This window comes from Miniopterus natalensis, chromosome 17, assembly GCF_054644295.1.
Source record: "Miniopterus natalensis isolate mMinNat1 chromosome 17, mMinNat1.hap1, whole genome shotgun sequence".
Taxonomy (NCBI): Eukaryota; Metazoa; Chordata; class Mammalia; order Chiroptera; family Miniopteridae; genus Miniopterus; species Miniopterus natalensis.
In genome coordinates, this window is record NC_142097.1 from 2,112,599 (window position 1) to 2,127,364 (window position 14,766).

A 14,766-nucleotide genomic window follows, 5' to 3' on the forward strand; every position below is an offset into this window, starting at 1 on the left:
ACGGCCATCGGACGGGCGCTGGCCCTGCTCGGGGACGCGGGCGTTCCGAGGGCTTCCGGGAAGGAAGCGGGTCTTACGATTCCTTGGGCGCCGGGGCGGGCAACCCAGGAGGCCTGCCCGGAGGTGGCTGGGGGAGCGCGGCGGGCAGGCGGCGGCGCCGGGAGGAAGGGGCCGGGGGCCGGGGCGCGGGCAGGGCTCGCTTACCAGGAGATCCGGCGAGGAAGCCGCGAGGGCGGAGCGGTGCGCGCGGGGCTGGAGAGCTGGTGACTAAGTGCCACCCCGCCCACCCCGCCACCACCTGAGGTCACGTGGGGCCGGGGGCGGGGCCGGAAACTGATTCACACCGCCGACGGGCACAGACCCACCTCCTCCCCGGCCCCAGTCCCCGGTGAAAAGCTCGGGGACCAAGTCCGAGAGCTCCTGGAACATTGCACGCGGCCCAGAGAGGGACACTGTTCTTCCCGAGGTCACACAGCGAGTGAACAACCTTGGCAGCCCCCCTACCCCTAGGGCCTCTTGGTAACCCTGGTGCACCCCTACATATGCCGCTTCCCAGGTGGGATGGGAAGTCCATGGAGATGTCCAGCTGTCCAGTTGTGGAAGCAAAGTTGGGGTACTAGGCTGGGAGTTCTGAAGGCAGGGACAGAGCACCATCTTATCCAACCTTAGGAGCCTTCACAGAGCTTGGTGTGGACAGGGCAGGTACCCGGTTCTTAGTGAGGAACCCTGCTCCCTGCTGGGAGGGGTGCCCCTCCGCCAGGGCTGGTCCTGCGTGATGAGCAGCACCCCACCTGAGGTGAGCACCCCACCCGGGAGAGCCAGAAAGGGCTGCTGTGGGCTGGGGTCAGGCCCAGGTCTCTGCATGGCGTCCCTGGGTCTTGGGACCCTGGTTATGGGAGGTGTGGGGACCACATCTGAAAGCAGGCTGCCAGGGCAGGGACAACAAAGCCCATTAAACCTAGCCAAACAGCCCACACCCCATTTTTGGGCCACAGCCAGTCAGCCAGGCACCTGGCCCAGACCCTCCCTTCTGTCCCTGGTCCCCTGCCACTTGCCGTGGATAGGGCTGCTCTGTGCGCTGGTTGGGATACTGCTCTGTGTTGCTGAGCGCTAGAACCCCTGCTCTCTCGGACCCTCACTCCCTCTCTCCCTTAGTCTGCCTGTCAGGGCTCACCTGAGGGCACTGCCCTGAGCAGTGACTGCTTTTCCCAACCCCAGGACCCCTGTGGTCCCCATCACTAACCCATCAATCCTCAAGTCCTGCACTCCACCCTGGCCCTGGGGGCATCCCATTGTGTTTGAACACCCTGGCCCCAAAGATCAGGCCCCTGCGCCTCCCTGAACACAGTCCCACAAGTTCCCCAGCTCCTTCCGAGTGTGTGAACACACACCTGCACCCTCCTCACCAGGCAGTCCCAGTGGACCGGCACTGCTCTGGGAGCTCTGAAGCCTGATTTAGAGCTTCTTGGCCACTGGGGACCCAGGACATGACTCTCTCTGGGCCCCTGTCCCTCCTTAGTTTGTACCCCAGCACAAATGCCCTGGGCTCATAACGGAGTTCTGGCTGGCAGGGGTGAAAGGGTCTAGCCCTCCAACTTCTGCAGTAACCTGCCCATAATGACAGATTCACAGGAAGTTGTTTAAAAAAACAAAAACAAAAACAAACAAAGTTTGCATGCAGCCTTCCTCATTTCCCCCAGTGAACACTACAGAAAGAAAGCTGATGGTGCAATGCAGAGCTTCTTCAATGTCAGTTTACCTGTGCTCGTGTGTGTGTGTGTGTGTGTGTGTGCGCACACACGCCTGTGCAGATGTGTGCTACCGTCACAATCAAGATGCAGAACTGTTCTGTCACCCAAGCTCTCCCTTTTTTCAGCCGCACCTCACCCCCAACCCCAGGCGCCACAGCCACTGGTCTGCTTTCAGTCTCTGGATTCATCCAGGTTGGTGTGTGGTTTGGCAGCTTGTTCTTTTCTGTGGCTGACTGGTGCTCCATGGTGCGGATGGACCACAGTTTATTTAACCATTTCATCTGCTGAAGGACATCTGGGTTGTTTCCATTTTGGGGCTATTATGAATAAAGCTGCTATGAATGTTCATATACATAGTAAATTATGTATATTTTACATTCCTACCAACAATGTATGAGTGATTCCATTTCTCCACATCCTTGCCAACGTGTTATGTGGCCACTATTATTTTATTTTAGCCATCCCGATGGACGTGTAATAGTCTCTTATTGTGGTGTTAATTTGCATTTTCTCAGTGACTGCTGATATTGAACCTATTTTTATGTGCTTATTTGCCATCTGCCTATACTCTTCGATGAAATGTCTGTTCATGTGTTTTGCCCATTTTGTAATTAGATTGTTTGGTGTTTACTGTTGAGTTTTGAGAGAACTTTATATAGTCTCCATTCAAGGCCTTTGTTGGGTATGTGGTTTGCAGCTATTTTCTCCTGGTTTGTAGCCCCCTTTTTTTCAAGTATATAATACAGTTGACTCTTGAACAATGAGGGGTTGGGGGGCTGACCCCCACCCTGTGGAGTCGAAAATCTGCATATAATGTTTTTTAATCCTCATGAGGAGTGAGGATATTTTTCCCATTGATTTTTAGAGAGTGGAAGGGAGGGAGAAGGGGGGGGAGAGAGAAACATCAATGTGACAGAGACACATCAACTGATTGCCTCCCACACAAGCCTCAGGTCGGGGCATGATCGGACCTGCAACTAGGTACGTGCCCTTGACCAGGAATCGAACCCGCAACCTTCTGGTGCATAGGCCGACACTCTAACCACTGAGCAACACTGGCCAGGGCTGCATATAATTTTTGATTCTCCCAAAACTTAACTACTAATAGCCTACTGTTGACCAGAAGCCTTACTGGTAACATAAATAGTCGATTAACACATATTTTGTATGTTATATGGATTATATTTGTTATTCTTACAATAAAGTAAGCTAGAGGGAATAAAATGTTATTAAGAACATCATAAGGAAGAGAAAATACATTTAAAGTATTTATTGAAAACATTCATCTATAATTTCAAAGCCATGTTTAGACCCATGTTGTTCAAGGGTCAACTGTATAATATTATTAACTATAATCACTGTGGTGTAATTAGACCCCTAGGACTTACTCATCTTATGACTGAAAGTTTGTACCCTTTGACCAACATCTCCTCTTTCCCCCTGACTCCCTAGGCCCCGGTAACCACCATTCTAATCTGTTTCTACAAGTTCGGCACTTTTAAATTCCAAGTATAAGTGAGATCATATAGTATTTGCCTTTCTCTGACTTATTTCACTCAGGATAATACCCTCTAGGTCCATCTATGTTGTTGCAATGGCAGGATGTCTGTCTTTTTCATGGCTGAATAATATTCTGTTATATATATATATATATATATATATATATATATATATATACACACACACACACATATATAATATGTTTATATACACATATATACACACATATTTGTGTATTACATATACACATATACCTATATAATATGTGTGTATAATATGCACACACGTGTAAAATCTTTATGCATTTATCTGTTGATGGACAGTTAGGTTGTCTCGGGTGCTAGCTATTGTGAGTAATGAGCATGGGAGCGCAGATAGCTCTCAGAGGCAGTGATTTCATTTCCTAAAGATATGTAACCTAGAGGTGGGCTTGCTGGATTAAACGATAGTTCTATTTATTTATCATGTTTTAGGAGCCTCCCCGTTTTCCTCAGCGCTGCGCCGATTTACACTGTCCCCGGCAGTGCACAGGGTTTCCCTTTGTCTGCGGCATCGCCGTGGCGTCGTCGGTCTCTTTGAGCACGGCCGTTCTAAGAGGTGCAAGATGATAGCTTTTGTGGTTTTCATTTGCATTTCCTTGCTGATTAGTGATATTGAGCACTTTTTCATGTACCTGTTGGTCATTTGCATGTTTCCTTTGGAAAAACGTCTACTCAGTTCTTCTGCTCATTTTTAAATCAGACTGTTTTGTGGGTTGTTTTTTATGTTTGTTTGTTTGCTTGTTTTGCTATTGAGTTATATAAGTTCTTTACGTATTTTTGGATATTAACCCTTTGTCAAATACATGGTTTCCAAATGTTTTTTCCCAATCTGTAGGTTGCCATTTCATTTTATTGATGGTTTCCTTTGCTATGCAGAAGCTTTTTAATTTGATGTAGTCCCACTTGTTTTGTTTTGTTTTTGTTTTTTTGCCTTTGCTTTTGGTATCAAACCCAAAAAATCATTGCCAAAACTGATGTCAAAGGGCTTAGTCCCATATTTTCTTCTAGGAGTTTTATGGTTTCAGGTCTTATAGTCAAATCTTTCATCTATTTTGAGTTGATGTTTGTGTGTGGTGTAAGATATGGGTCTAGTTTCATTCTTCTGCATGTGTCCGTCCAGTTTTCCCAACATCATTTATCAAAGAGATTGTCTTTTCCCCACTGTACTGTATATTCTTGGCTCCTTTGTTGTAAAGTAATAACCTATATATGCATGAGTTTATTTCTGGGCTCTCTATTCTATTCCACTTGTCTGTGTACCTGCTTTTGTGCCATGACTGTACTGTTTTGATTACTGTAGCTTTGTGATACAGTTTGAAGTCAGGAAATGTGATGTCTCCAGCTTTGTTTATCTTTCTTAAGATTGCATTGGCTATTTGGGGTATTTTATTGTTCCATACAAATATTTTAGAATTGTTTTTTCTGTTTTTGTGAAAAATAACATCGGAGCTTTTTTTTAGTATATCTTTATTGATTTCGGAGAGAGGAAGGGAGAGGGGAAAAAGAGTTGAAACATCAATGATGAGAGAGTCATTGATCGGCTGCCTCCTGCAAGCCCCCGACTGGGGTTCAAGCCTGAAACCTGGGCATGTGCCCTGACGGGGAATCGAACGTGATCTCCTGGGTCCCAGGTGGACGCTCAACTGCTGAGCCACACCTGGCCAGGCCATTGGAGCTTTGATAGTGATGCAATGAATCTGTAGATCGCCTTAGGTAGCATTGACATTTTAACAATAGGAATCCTTCTAATCCCTGAGTAGGGAAAATCTTTCCATTTATTTCTGTCTTCTTCAATTGTTTTCATCAGTGGCTATTAAATTTCAGCACACAGATGTTTCACTTACTTGGTTAGATTTCTTTCTAGGTATCTATTCCTTTTTGACGCAGTTGTAAATGGGATAGTTTCCTTAATTTCTCTTTCTGACAGCTCATTGCTAATGTATAGACACACAGTGACTTTTGTACATTGATTTTGTCTCCTGCAACTTTACTAAGGTCATTTCTGTAGCTTTTCTTCCGTCCTTTTCACAGGCAAAAGCTTTTCATTTCGACGAGGTCTAATTTATCATTTTTTCTTCTATGGATCTTGCTTTTAACGTCCAGTCTAAAGACTCTTCGCCTTGTTCTGAGTCTCAAAGATTTTCTCCTATCTTTTTTCCCTAAAAGTTTGACCGTTTTACATTTGAATCTGTGATCTGTTTTGAGTTAATTTTTGAGTAAGGGGTGAAGTTTAGGGTGAAGTTGAGTCTTTGACCCATGGATGTCCCCAGAAAGATTTCACAGAGGAGAAAACAGTTTCTCAGAGAATAATCTCACCCAGGATCGCAGAGTAAAGGGTTGGAGAGCTGGACTCAAACCTGGCTGTGTGCTTTTCTTCTGCTCCAAACTGTGACACTGACATCTGGACTGGCTCCCAAGGATGAGCCAGGCCTGGCCGGGGAGTGGGGAGCATCTTGATTAGCCCTCAGGGTGGTATTTCCAGTGGCCAGCTTGGTACAGGGTCATTCAATCAGTAAACAAACACTAGCCTGCCAAACAGAGCCTGCCATGCATTTGCTTGAGCTGGGCACTGCTAGGCCCCAGGCTCCCCTGGGCCCATGGTCATAAACTATAGGGAGGCAGGCTTTAGAAGTTCCCTCTGCTGCTCACAGGGAGGGTGGGTTAGAGGGACAAGGTGGTGCAGCGATGAGGTGGTGCAGTTCCCCTGGTCACCAAGCCCAGTGGCCGGACTTGGCATTGGCTGCAGGGAGGCAGGACTTGGGGGAAAGGAGAGGAGCAACTCCCAGGCTTCTTATGTGGGCCCTTGGCTGGATGCAGGTGCTGATGCAAACGTGGAGCCCCGTGGGGCAGCTCCTACATCCCCAGAAGCCCGTGCTCTGGCAAACCCGGAGCCCCTGCCCAGGTCCCTGGCCCTCACTGTCTGGGGACTGTTCCCTCCTGAGTTGGCACATTCAGGGGACTGTGCTTAAGTGGTGACACCTCTGTTGCTGTCATAAAGGAGGGGTTGTTCTTTCTTGAAGTTCAGCATAAACATTTGGGTTGGTGAACTGAGCCAGCTGTGCTCAGAGGCTGTGCCCATGCCCGGAGCCTGGAGTAGGCTGAGTACATTCAGTCAGAATCTCCTGACTCAGGCTTTCTGAGCTATTATGTGGCTGTGACTCCTCATCTGTCCCTCCCAGGAGGGCTGGGTCCTCAGGCACCAGAGACAGCCAGTCCAGGAGGGGCCCATCACCTACCCTCTGAATGCTGGACACGAGTGGCCCCAGAGTCCTGCCATGGGGCCCTGGGCTATGTCCCTTGGTCTGACTGTTCCAGGAAAGTTATGCTCTCTCTGTGCCTGAGTTCTCCCATCTGCACAACCGGTGGGGGTGCACGTGTTGGGTGGGGAAGCTGGATGAAACACTGCCTGACCTCCTTCGCGGGGCTTTCTGGGACCCTTTTTCTCGTCCTTTCATCCTGTGCCTTTCCTCCTTCCTCTCTCTCATATTCACTCGTTCATTCATGCACAAATGCTCACAGAATATCTCTTCTGGGCCCAGCCCTGAATTAGGTGATACCTGGGACTGGGAAATGACTCAGTCCCATTGTCAATCCTTGGGGAGCTCCCGGTCTGGTAGAGAAGGTAAAATATACTAGCAAACAATTGTGATTCAACCCTGGAGCCCTTAGGAGGAAGCTACTGTGCCCTGGGGGCGAGTGGGGAGGGCGTCAGGGAAGCCTCTGAGGACCAGCTCTTTGCAGTGGGCCGTGAAGCAGGAGATAAACAAGGGTAGGGGTGGAGACCCAGAGGAGACGTCTGCAAGAGCTTGGAGGAGTCTAAGTGCTGGGTGTGTGTGAGAAAATACAAACAGGTCAGGGTGGCTGGTGCATGGGCACCGGATGGGAGGACCTGGGACCAAGGGCTCGAAAGCTGTGGAAAGGATCTTTCCCTGGGAAGCCATGGGCTCCAGGGCTGGGGGCTGGGGAGGGGGAGGGGTTCCTGAGAAGTAAGTGATACGAGCAAAGCTGGGATTTTGAAAGGATGGAGAGGAGGGGAGGGAGGCAGTGAGGAGCTGGTATTATGGAGAGGAGATGGAGCCAGGGTGGTCCAGAGTGAATTGGGCAGGGCGTTGGGAAGAGAAGCCATGGGGCTGGAGGCTGGGGGCTGGGGGAGGAGGGAGGGGGGGAGGGAGGGAGCATGGGGGATTATCACTGGGACAGGAGGGGGAAGGGGATGAATCTGATTGGACACACTGAGTGGGAGGTGCCTGAGAGACAGCAGGGAGCAGGTACCCAGCCTGGCCTGGCCTGGGATGTAGGGTCATGGGGTAGGGATGACTGCTCCAGCTCTTCTGACCTAGAGGAAGGGATCTGAGACACCCCTGCCCCTGAGGCTGGGCATCTATGGAGGGGCCTTTCAGTAGGGGCATTTGGACGAGGTAGTGCTTAACGCAGGAGTGCCCTGTCTGCACAGGGAGCACAAGGCCTGGGAACAGTGATGCCTGCGGTATGGGAACTGTACCCACCTACTCACTCAGCCCCGAGCAGGCTTCCGTGGCCCAGAAGCTCCATTCCCATCCCTCCTGGTCACCACGGGTCAGCTTCTGCTCTCAGCTCTCCTGTGGTGGCCATTCCCCTCCTCTGTTCCACATTCCATGGGCCTCCACTGAAAATCCCAGAGGAATGGAGCCAAAAGGGTTTTAAAAAGTGTTTCCTGGAGGAACACATGAACATGGGGTTGGTGCTACTTGTCACACTGTGCTTGTGAGCCAGGCAGAGCTGGACGCCCCCATGGCATCAGAGCCAGAGCGAGGCTCCCGGGGGACTCCCTGCTCTGGCGGCTTGCTGGGAAGCCTGAATTTAGGTCCAGTGCAGGTCTGGGCTGAGGCCAGACACCCACTAACTCCTTCATTCACTCACCAGGTGAGCTGTGTGGCTGTCCCAGCTGCTGGGGAGACAGCCACAGCGGGCCCGAGTCCTCAACCTTACTGGACTCCCCGCCACGGGAGAGGGAAGAAACAAACATGCCCAAGTCATCCAGGGCGAAGAAGAGCCGTGGGAGAGGAGGTGGCAGGAGAGCAGGGGGGATTTCAGCACAGCAGCCATGCTGGGAAGGCCTGGGAGAGCCACCTGGCCAGAGGGGCCGAGAGGCCTGAGCTGAGAGGGAGGCCGGTGGAGACAGGGCAGGGAGGCCAGCTGCTGGCACCTGGCCAGAGGGGAGCAAGGGAGGAGAGGAGCCCTGAGGGCCAGGGCTAGGCAGCCACCGGAGAAAGCGGGGCAGGAGTGATGGGCGCCCCCACCCCTCGCGCAGTGAGAGCCCTCCATCTGTCTGAAGGGGCAGTGTGACGGGTGTGGAACCCAGGCACCTCTCTCACACAGATGACGTGGGCTGCGTGACGCCGGCCGAGTGCCTGCGGGCCTGCGGGGCCGAGATTGGCTGCTCCAACATTGCCTACCCCAAGCTGGTCATGGAACTGATGCCCATCGGTGAGGCTCTGGGGGGCCTGGGGGGACCAATGAGGGGCTGTGGGGGCCCTTCTGGATCCACTGTGATGCTGTGTGACATCCAGGTGGGAAGAGAGGAAGGTAATGGTAGAAAACAGACACCTGGCGCTCACCGCACACCAGGCACTGCTCCAAGGGCATCCATGCGAGTAGCCTGCGTCCTTCCCTCAGGAACCCCACGTGCCATTGTTATTCCCATTTTAGAGATGGGGGAACTAAGGCCCAGAGAAGCTGAGTGACATGGTCAAGGTCGCATGGCAAGCGAGCTGCAAAGCTGGGACCTGAGCCTGGCTACTCTGCCTGCAGTGCTCGTCCTCTCAGCCCGTGTTGTCTGTCCCGAGAAAGGGTACCAACCGCTGTTACAAACTCTTCCTCTCCTTTAAGGCTGTGAGGTAGAGTTATTAGCTGCATCTTACAGATACGGAAACTGAGGCACAGGGTGAGGAGTGCTCGTCCAAGGCTACAGAGTGGCTGAGGCACAAACCCAGTCTGTCCCCAAGGCCACTGCTTACTCTGCCGGGACCGGGAGCCCCAGCCTCCCCGACACTCTGTGGGCCAGCGGGGACTCTAGGGGCCAGGTTTTGGCTTTTTCCATGTTTCTCATGTCAGCTTGGTCCTGCCAGTGTGATGCTGGGTTATGAGGTCCCAGTCACAGGAAAGGTGCAACAAAGCAACAGCAAGGGTGTGGGAGGTTCCACCTAAGCAAAGGGATGAGACAGCTTTCTGACACCAGCGTCGTTTCTGCATTCTCAGACCTGGAGTCTGCACCTCCCTCCCTCGGCCTCCCTGGAAGCTGCTGGCCTGCCCGCTCTTCCTCCCGCCCAGGGAGTCCGGGCCCAGGGGATGTGAGTGCACAGAGCTGGGATCAGATCTTGGCTCTGCCACTTGTTGGCTGAGATATGTGGGGCATGTCATTTCCCTGCTCAGAGCTTCAGTGTCCTCATTTGTAAATTGGAGATAATGACACATACCCACCCCTCAGCGTTGTGGCTGGGATTAACCACAGTAATTCGGGGAAACTGCCTGGTGCAGGCCTTGGCTGCAGTGAGGGTTTCCACCTCTGGGCCTTGCCTTCTCCTTCTGTTAAGGGGGCCTCCTAACCCCCCAGCACTGACACCCAACTGTTATTGGGCCACAACCCCTGTCTAGGTCTTGATCTCCTGCCTGAAAAGTGGGCGGAAAATATGCCCTGAGTTAACTCCCCTCTCTGAGCAAGAAAAAGAGGGCGGAGAAATGTTTTCTGAACTCACTTTCCTTCGAGCCCCATCCCAGTCAGCCTGACACACGAACAGTGAGGACCCTGGGTGCCTGGACATCACGCAGCTGGTTAGGTGCAGAACCCGTGCCAGGCAACAAATGTACCTGTAAGGCTGAGCCCTCTGGAAGGGGCCCTGTCAGATTTATCCTAGGGCAGGGGTGGAGGGCAGACAGGGAAACTGTGGGCATGGCAGTGGGGGTGGGAGGGTGTTTAGATACTTGAAGGAAAAGCACAAGACCCAGCACGAGGAGGTGACCAGCCCGAAGCCACCGAGCCCTGAGTCTTCCCCCTCCCAGCCCCTCTCGGGCCCAGGACTCCTGGAAGGCTTTGCACTGCAGTGCCTCACCCACCTCGAGGGGGACCCCCACTCGTCTTCAGCCAATCAGCAGGTGGATATTTCTATTCCCCATGGGGAACTGCATCTCGTCTTCCACAGAGCCAAGGAAGGGAACCCCCTGTGCCTGCTAGGGCCTGCCACACATAGGAAGGCCCAAAGGCTGCCCACGGCGCCCTGCCCGGGGTGTGACCTCCAAGCCGAGGGTCCCACCCCAGGCCTTCCTCATTCCCCCCACTCCCCAGAGTTCTGCCTCTGGCCTGCTGCGGTCCCTGGGCACCTGTCTTCCCCTCTCTAAACATTCACTTTCTCATCCGGCAAATGGGTGAATAATCCTCATCAGATGAAGCCCTGGGTGGGACGGTGCTTTGTCAGCTATGGGGCTCTGTAGAAAGGAAGGCTGATGACAGCACCAGCGACAATGGAGAAGTCACGGTGTGACCATCTTTACCAGCAAGCCACAGGCTCAAGAAGCATTCAGAGGTCCTCACAGCTTGTCCTTGGTCTCTCCAGCCTCCTGACTTTGGGTCTCTCTCCCACCACCTCAAACACCTGGCCCCGTGCTGGCAGGGACTTGTGGGTGGCACTCAGCCACGAGGTGCTGAGATGGGCCTCGCACAGAGGACACAGGCAGGAGGGGTACGGGGTGGGGGCAGTGTTGGGGCGCGGGCCAGGCAGGGGCCCAGCAGTGTCTCTGACCTGCAGGTCTGCGGGGCCTGATGGTCGCAGTGATGATGGCTGCTCTCATGTCCTCGCTGACCTCCATCTTCAACAGCAGCAGCACCCTCTTCACCATGGACGTCTGGAGGCGGCTGCGGCCTCGTGTTGGCGAGCGGGAGCTGCTGCTGGTGGGACGGTATGTTGGGTGGGTGCTGGCACCAGGCAGGGCTGAGAAGTGGGCTTCCCCACCCGCATGACCAGCCCGTGAGGCCCCACCAGTCGTGGGCTTTAAGGGATGAATAGGAGTTTGCCAGTTGGAGAAAGGAGGGTGCCAGTAAGGAGAGAAGAGGCCAGAATATTTTGTCCATCCCACCTCCCACACTGCTCTCCGGGCCACCCTTCACAGTCCTCCCCTCATCCTGGATGCATCCCCTGCCCTGAGCCACATCTCTGAAGGAAGGCGCCCTCCCCCAACCATCCCAGAGATCTTTCTTTCTTCCCCAGACCTGAGCCCCTAGCACTGCTGCTGATTCCCACTGCTCCAGAGGCCCCAAGCCAAAGCTGTCCCTCTGGCCCCTGCGCCCCTGGCCCAACTGAGCTTCTACCTTTCTCCTAGCCCTTTGTCCCCTCATTACCTCGATGACTCACCCCAAGAGTCCCCTCATCAGCCCTCCCTGATACCTTTGACAGGGAATGAGCCCCTCTCCCCTCAACACCTCCTACAGGGGACTATTGCTAGATTCTGTCACAGAACACGTGGCCCCTTAATAGGTCCAACTTGTCTCCCCATGCCCTTCCCCATGGGGGCAGCGGGGGCTGTGTCTGGCCCAGCCCTCCGTCCCCATGCTTGGCCAGTACCGGGAGGCCTTTGGCGTTAACTCAGCACGGATGAGGAGCTGGCCCCCAAGTGTGCATATGTCTAACTGTTTCCCCCTCTCCTGGGTACCCCTTCCTGCCTCCCACTGAGCCTCCCACTCTGCAGGTTGAGGGCCCAGCCTTCTGGTGCTTAGCTTGGCTGACAGTGCAACCTCTGTCCAGGAGCCCATGGCGCGCATGGCGCCCATGGCAGGGTGGGGTCTCGCCGGGAGCTGCAGGCAGTTGTTCCGGTGATGCAAAGCAGCCAGCTTCTGTACAAGGGCCCTGTTGGGACATGCCTGGCAGCAGGCAGGTGTGAGCTCATCTGCAGGCTCAGAGCCTCCAAAACAGGAGCCTCTCCCTCCTGCCTCCAGGATGCTTCAGTGTCAGCGCTCCTGCCCTGACCACCTCTCCCCTCTGCCACGTGGTTCCCTGCCCGCCTCGGCTCTGTCCTGGAGCCCACCCCAACTGACAGTCTTCTCTCTAAGCCTTTTCATGCTTGGCCATCCCGTTGCCCAGCGCGTGCCTCAGCCCCCTGGCTTGGGACACTGGTAGCCTCGGTGTCTGCCTGGTGGCCCTCATGTCCCCCCCTGCTAATTTCCAGCCTCCTCAAAAGCAGCCTTCTCTCCTGCTCCCCTCTGAAGCCAAAGTCATGAACCAGTCTCCCCTCTGTGCCAGCTCACCCCCAGCCACGGTGCCCTTGACCCTCATTCCCACCTCTTCTACCCAGTCAAGCCCCACCCCACCCCTCCTCAGGCCCTGCCAGCCTCCTCCTGGCACAAGGCTGTGTGGGGCAGATTGCTCACCCTCTCCAGGTCCCAGTTTTCTCACTGCCAGTTTGGTCGAGTGGAAAGGGCCCATTGCCAGGGTTCAGCTCTACCAACACTTCCAACCTCCTCTTGCCGAAAACAACACTGGTCGAGCTGTGCTCCCTGGGCCAGGTGGGGTATTGGATCTTTGGAGCCTTAATTCAAGGAGCTACGGGACTTACAAAGGGGCTGCAGAGCTCTTCCAGAAACCTGGACAGGGACCGCAGGGGCGTGCTGGTGACCCCTCTCACCGGGTTGGGATGGTGGCCAGAGGAGGTGTCACAGGCCTGGGGGCAGTGACAAGTCTACCTCTAGGGCCCTGACCTTTGCCAGCCCCAGGCCCCTCTCCATCCTTTGCCTCCCCTGCTACCCTGTCTTCCCCTCTCTTATTCGCAAATAGTGCCCGAGGCCTTCCTTGTACCCTGCCTGGATGGGGCCAATATGAGAATCCAGAGAGGTCTTAGAACTGCCCACCCCACCTCAGGCCCAGGGGCTCCCTACAACTACAGCTACAGCCCAGGCACACAGAGGGGCAGTCATCTTGTCAGCAGTGGGGGGGGGGGGCTTCCTAGAGGAGGAAGGTCTTCAGCTGGGCCTTGGAAGGTGGGGGTGGGGGGTGCTGGGGAGGAGTTGAGAAGAGCATTCTACGCAGAAGGAAAAGCCTCTGGGTTGGGTCCTTCTGGCAGCTGGGTGGTGGCTGAATCAGAAGAAACCCTGGCCCTTCACACCCAAAGGGGGCAGATTTGATTCCTGGTCAGGATACATACCCAGGTTGCATTTGATCCCCAGTCAGTCTCTCTGTCTCTCTGTCTCTCTGTCTCTCTCCCCCCCTTCCTCTCAATAAACAAAGTAATAAAAAAGAAGAAACCCTAGAGGGCAGGGAGGGCAGGGCCCCACTCCAGGCTGGACAGAGGCTGGGCCTGGGGTTGGACTTCAGGAGCCTGTGAGGGGCCGGTGGGACGTGTTCATGGAGCCTGCCAGTGCCTTTGCAGAGGGGAGTGCCTGTGCCTGCCAGGCTTAGGGTTAATCAGCCTTAATCAAGGCGGCGCCTCCTTCCTCCACCCTCTGCCTGAGGCCTAGAAAGGAAAACAGGGAGGCAGGGAGGCAGGACCCACCTCAGCTACACACATAGCCTCGTTCACCCATGTTGTTCAGGGTTCCAGTGAGTCTCATCTACCACCCACTTTAGGATTGAGGGGCACCCAACTGACACAGGGGCAAAGGGTGCTCAGCCAGGGAGGAGTAGATGCAACACCTAGCCCAGCCTCCAACCCTTTAGCTGAGTCGCACACTCCTTCAAGGCCCCAGGGCTCCCTCCTTCTGGAAGCCCTCCTGGCTTGATGCTTCCTCTGGGCTCTCTGGGCCCAGCCCTGAGCACAGAGTGACAGGCTCATCTGCTTTCTTTGCTCAACTGAGCGTTGGGCAGTGAGCAGGGCCCGCATTGCCGAGCCTGGGCTCCTGCACAGCCCTCCACGCGCTCCTGTTGAGTGGTTTGTTGAATGAACAAGTGAAGCCTCTGCTGTGGAGGTGCCCTCGCCTAGAGGGAGGCAGGCAAGAGTGGATGCAGGGTGGGCAGCGGGAGGGGCTCATTTCCACTGGTGGAGGTCTCACGGAAGGGCTTGGAGTGGGCGGGACTGGCCATGTCCCTGGAGGAGGCTGGAGCTGAGGCAGCAGGGCACAGATGGAGAGCAAGCATTAGTGCGCAGGGGTGGGCAGGGTGAAGGAAGGGTCCCGTGACAAGCACGCCTGCTGTCTGCCCACAGGCTGGTCATCGTCGTGCTCATCGGTGTGAGCGTGGCCTGGATCCCTGTCCTGCAGGGCTCCAACAGTGGGCAGCTCTTCATCTACATGCAGTCAGTGACCAGCTCCCTGGCGCCCCCGGTGACTGCCGTCTTCGTCCTGGGCATCTTTTGGCGGCGTGCCAACGAGCAGGTGGGGTAGGGAGGGGAGCTGGGGCGAAGATAGGACATGGGGGCCGAGTCCCTCAGTCCCCTCCTGGGGACAGGCTGCCGCCTGTGTGTGGCTGGGAGAACCGTGGCCTTCCTCCAGTGGCCCCAGCTGCCCTGCCTCCTCC

The 14,766-nt window shown here is 54.6% G+C and overlaps 1 protein-coding gene across 4 annotated transcripts in view; it reads left to right on the forward strand.

Annotated features, from left to right (window-relative positions):
* SLC5A10 (solute carrier family 5 member 10) overlaps positions 1-14,766 on the forward strand; it is a 66,585-nt gene that overhangs the window by 51,080 nt on the left and 739 nt on the right. For 2 of the 4 annotated variants that reach the window (XM_016196522.2, XM_016196523.2), the window contains 3 exons: positions 8,651-8,758; positions 11,074-11,224; positions 14,456-14,624. In XM_016196522.2, coding sequence (XP_016052008.2) covers positions 8,651-8,758; positions 11,074-11,224; positions 14,456-14,624 — 428 coding nt within the window. Of the gene's footprint in view, positions 1-8,633; positions 8,759-11,073; positions 11,225-14,455; positions 14,625-14,766 lie in introns of all 4 variants that reach the window. The other 2 variants (XM_087825793.1, XM_016196524.2) reach the window with 2 other exon arrangements.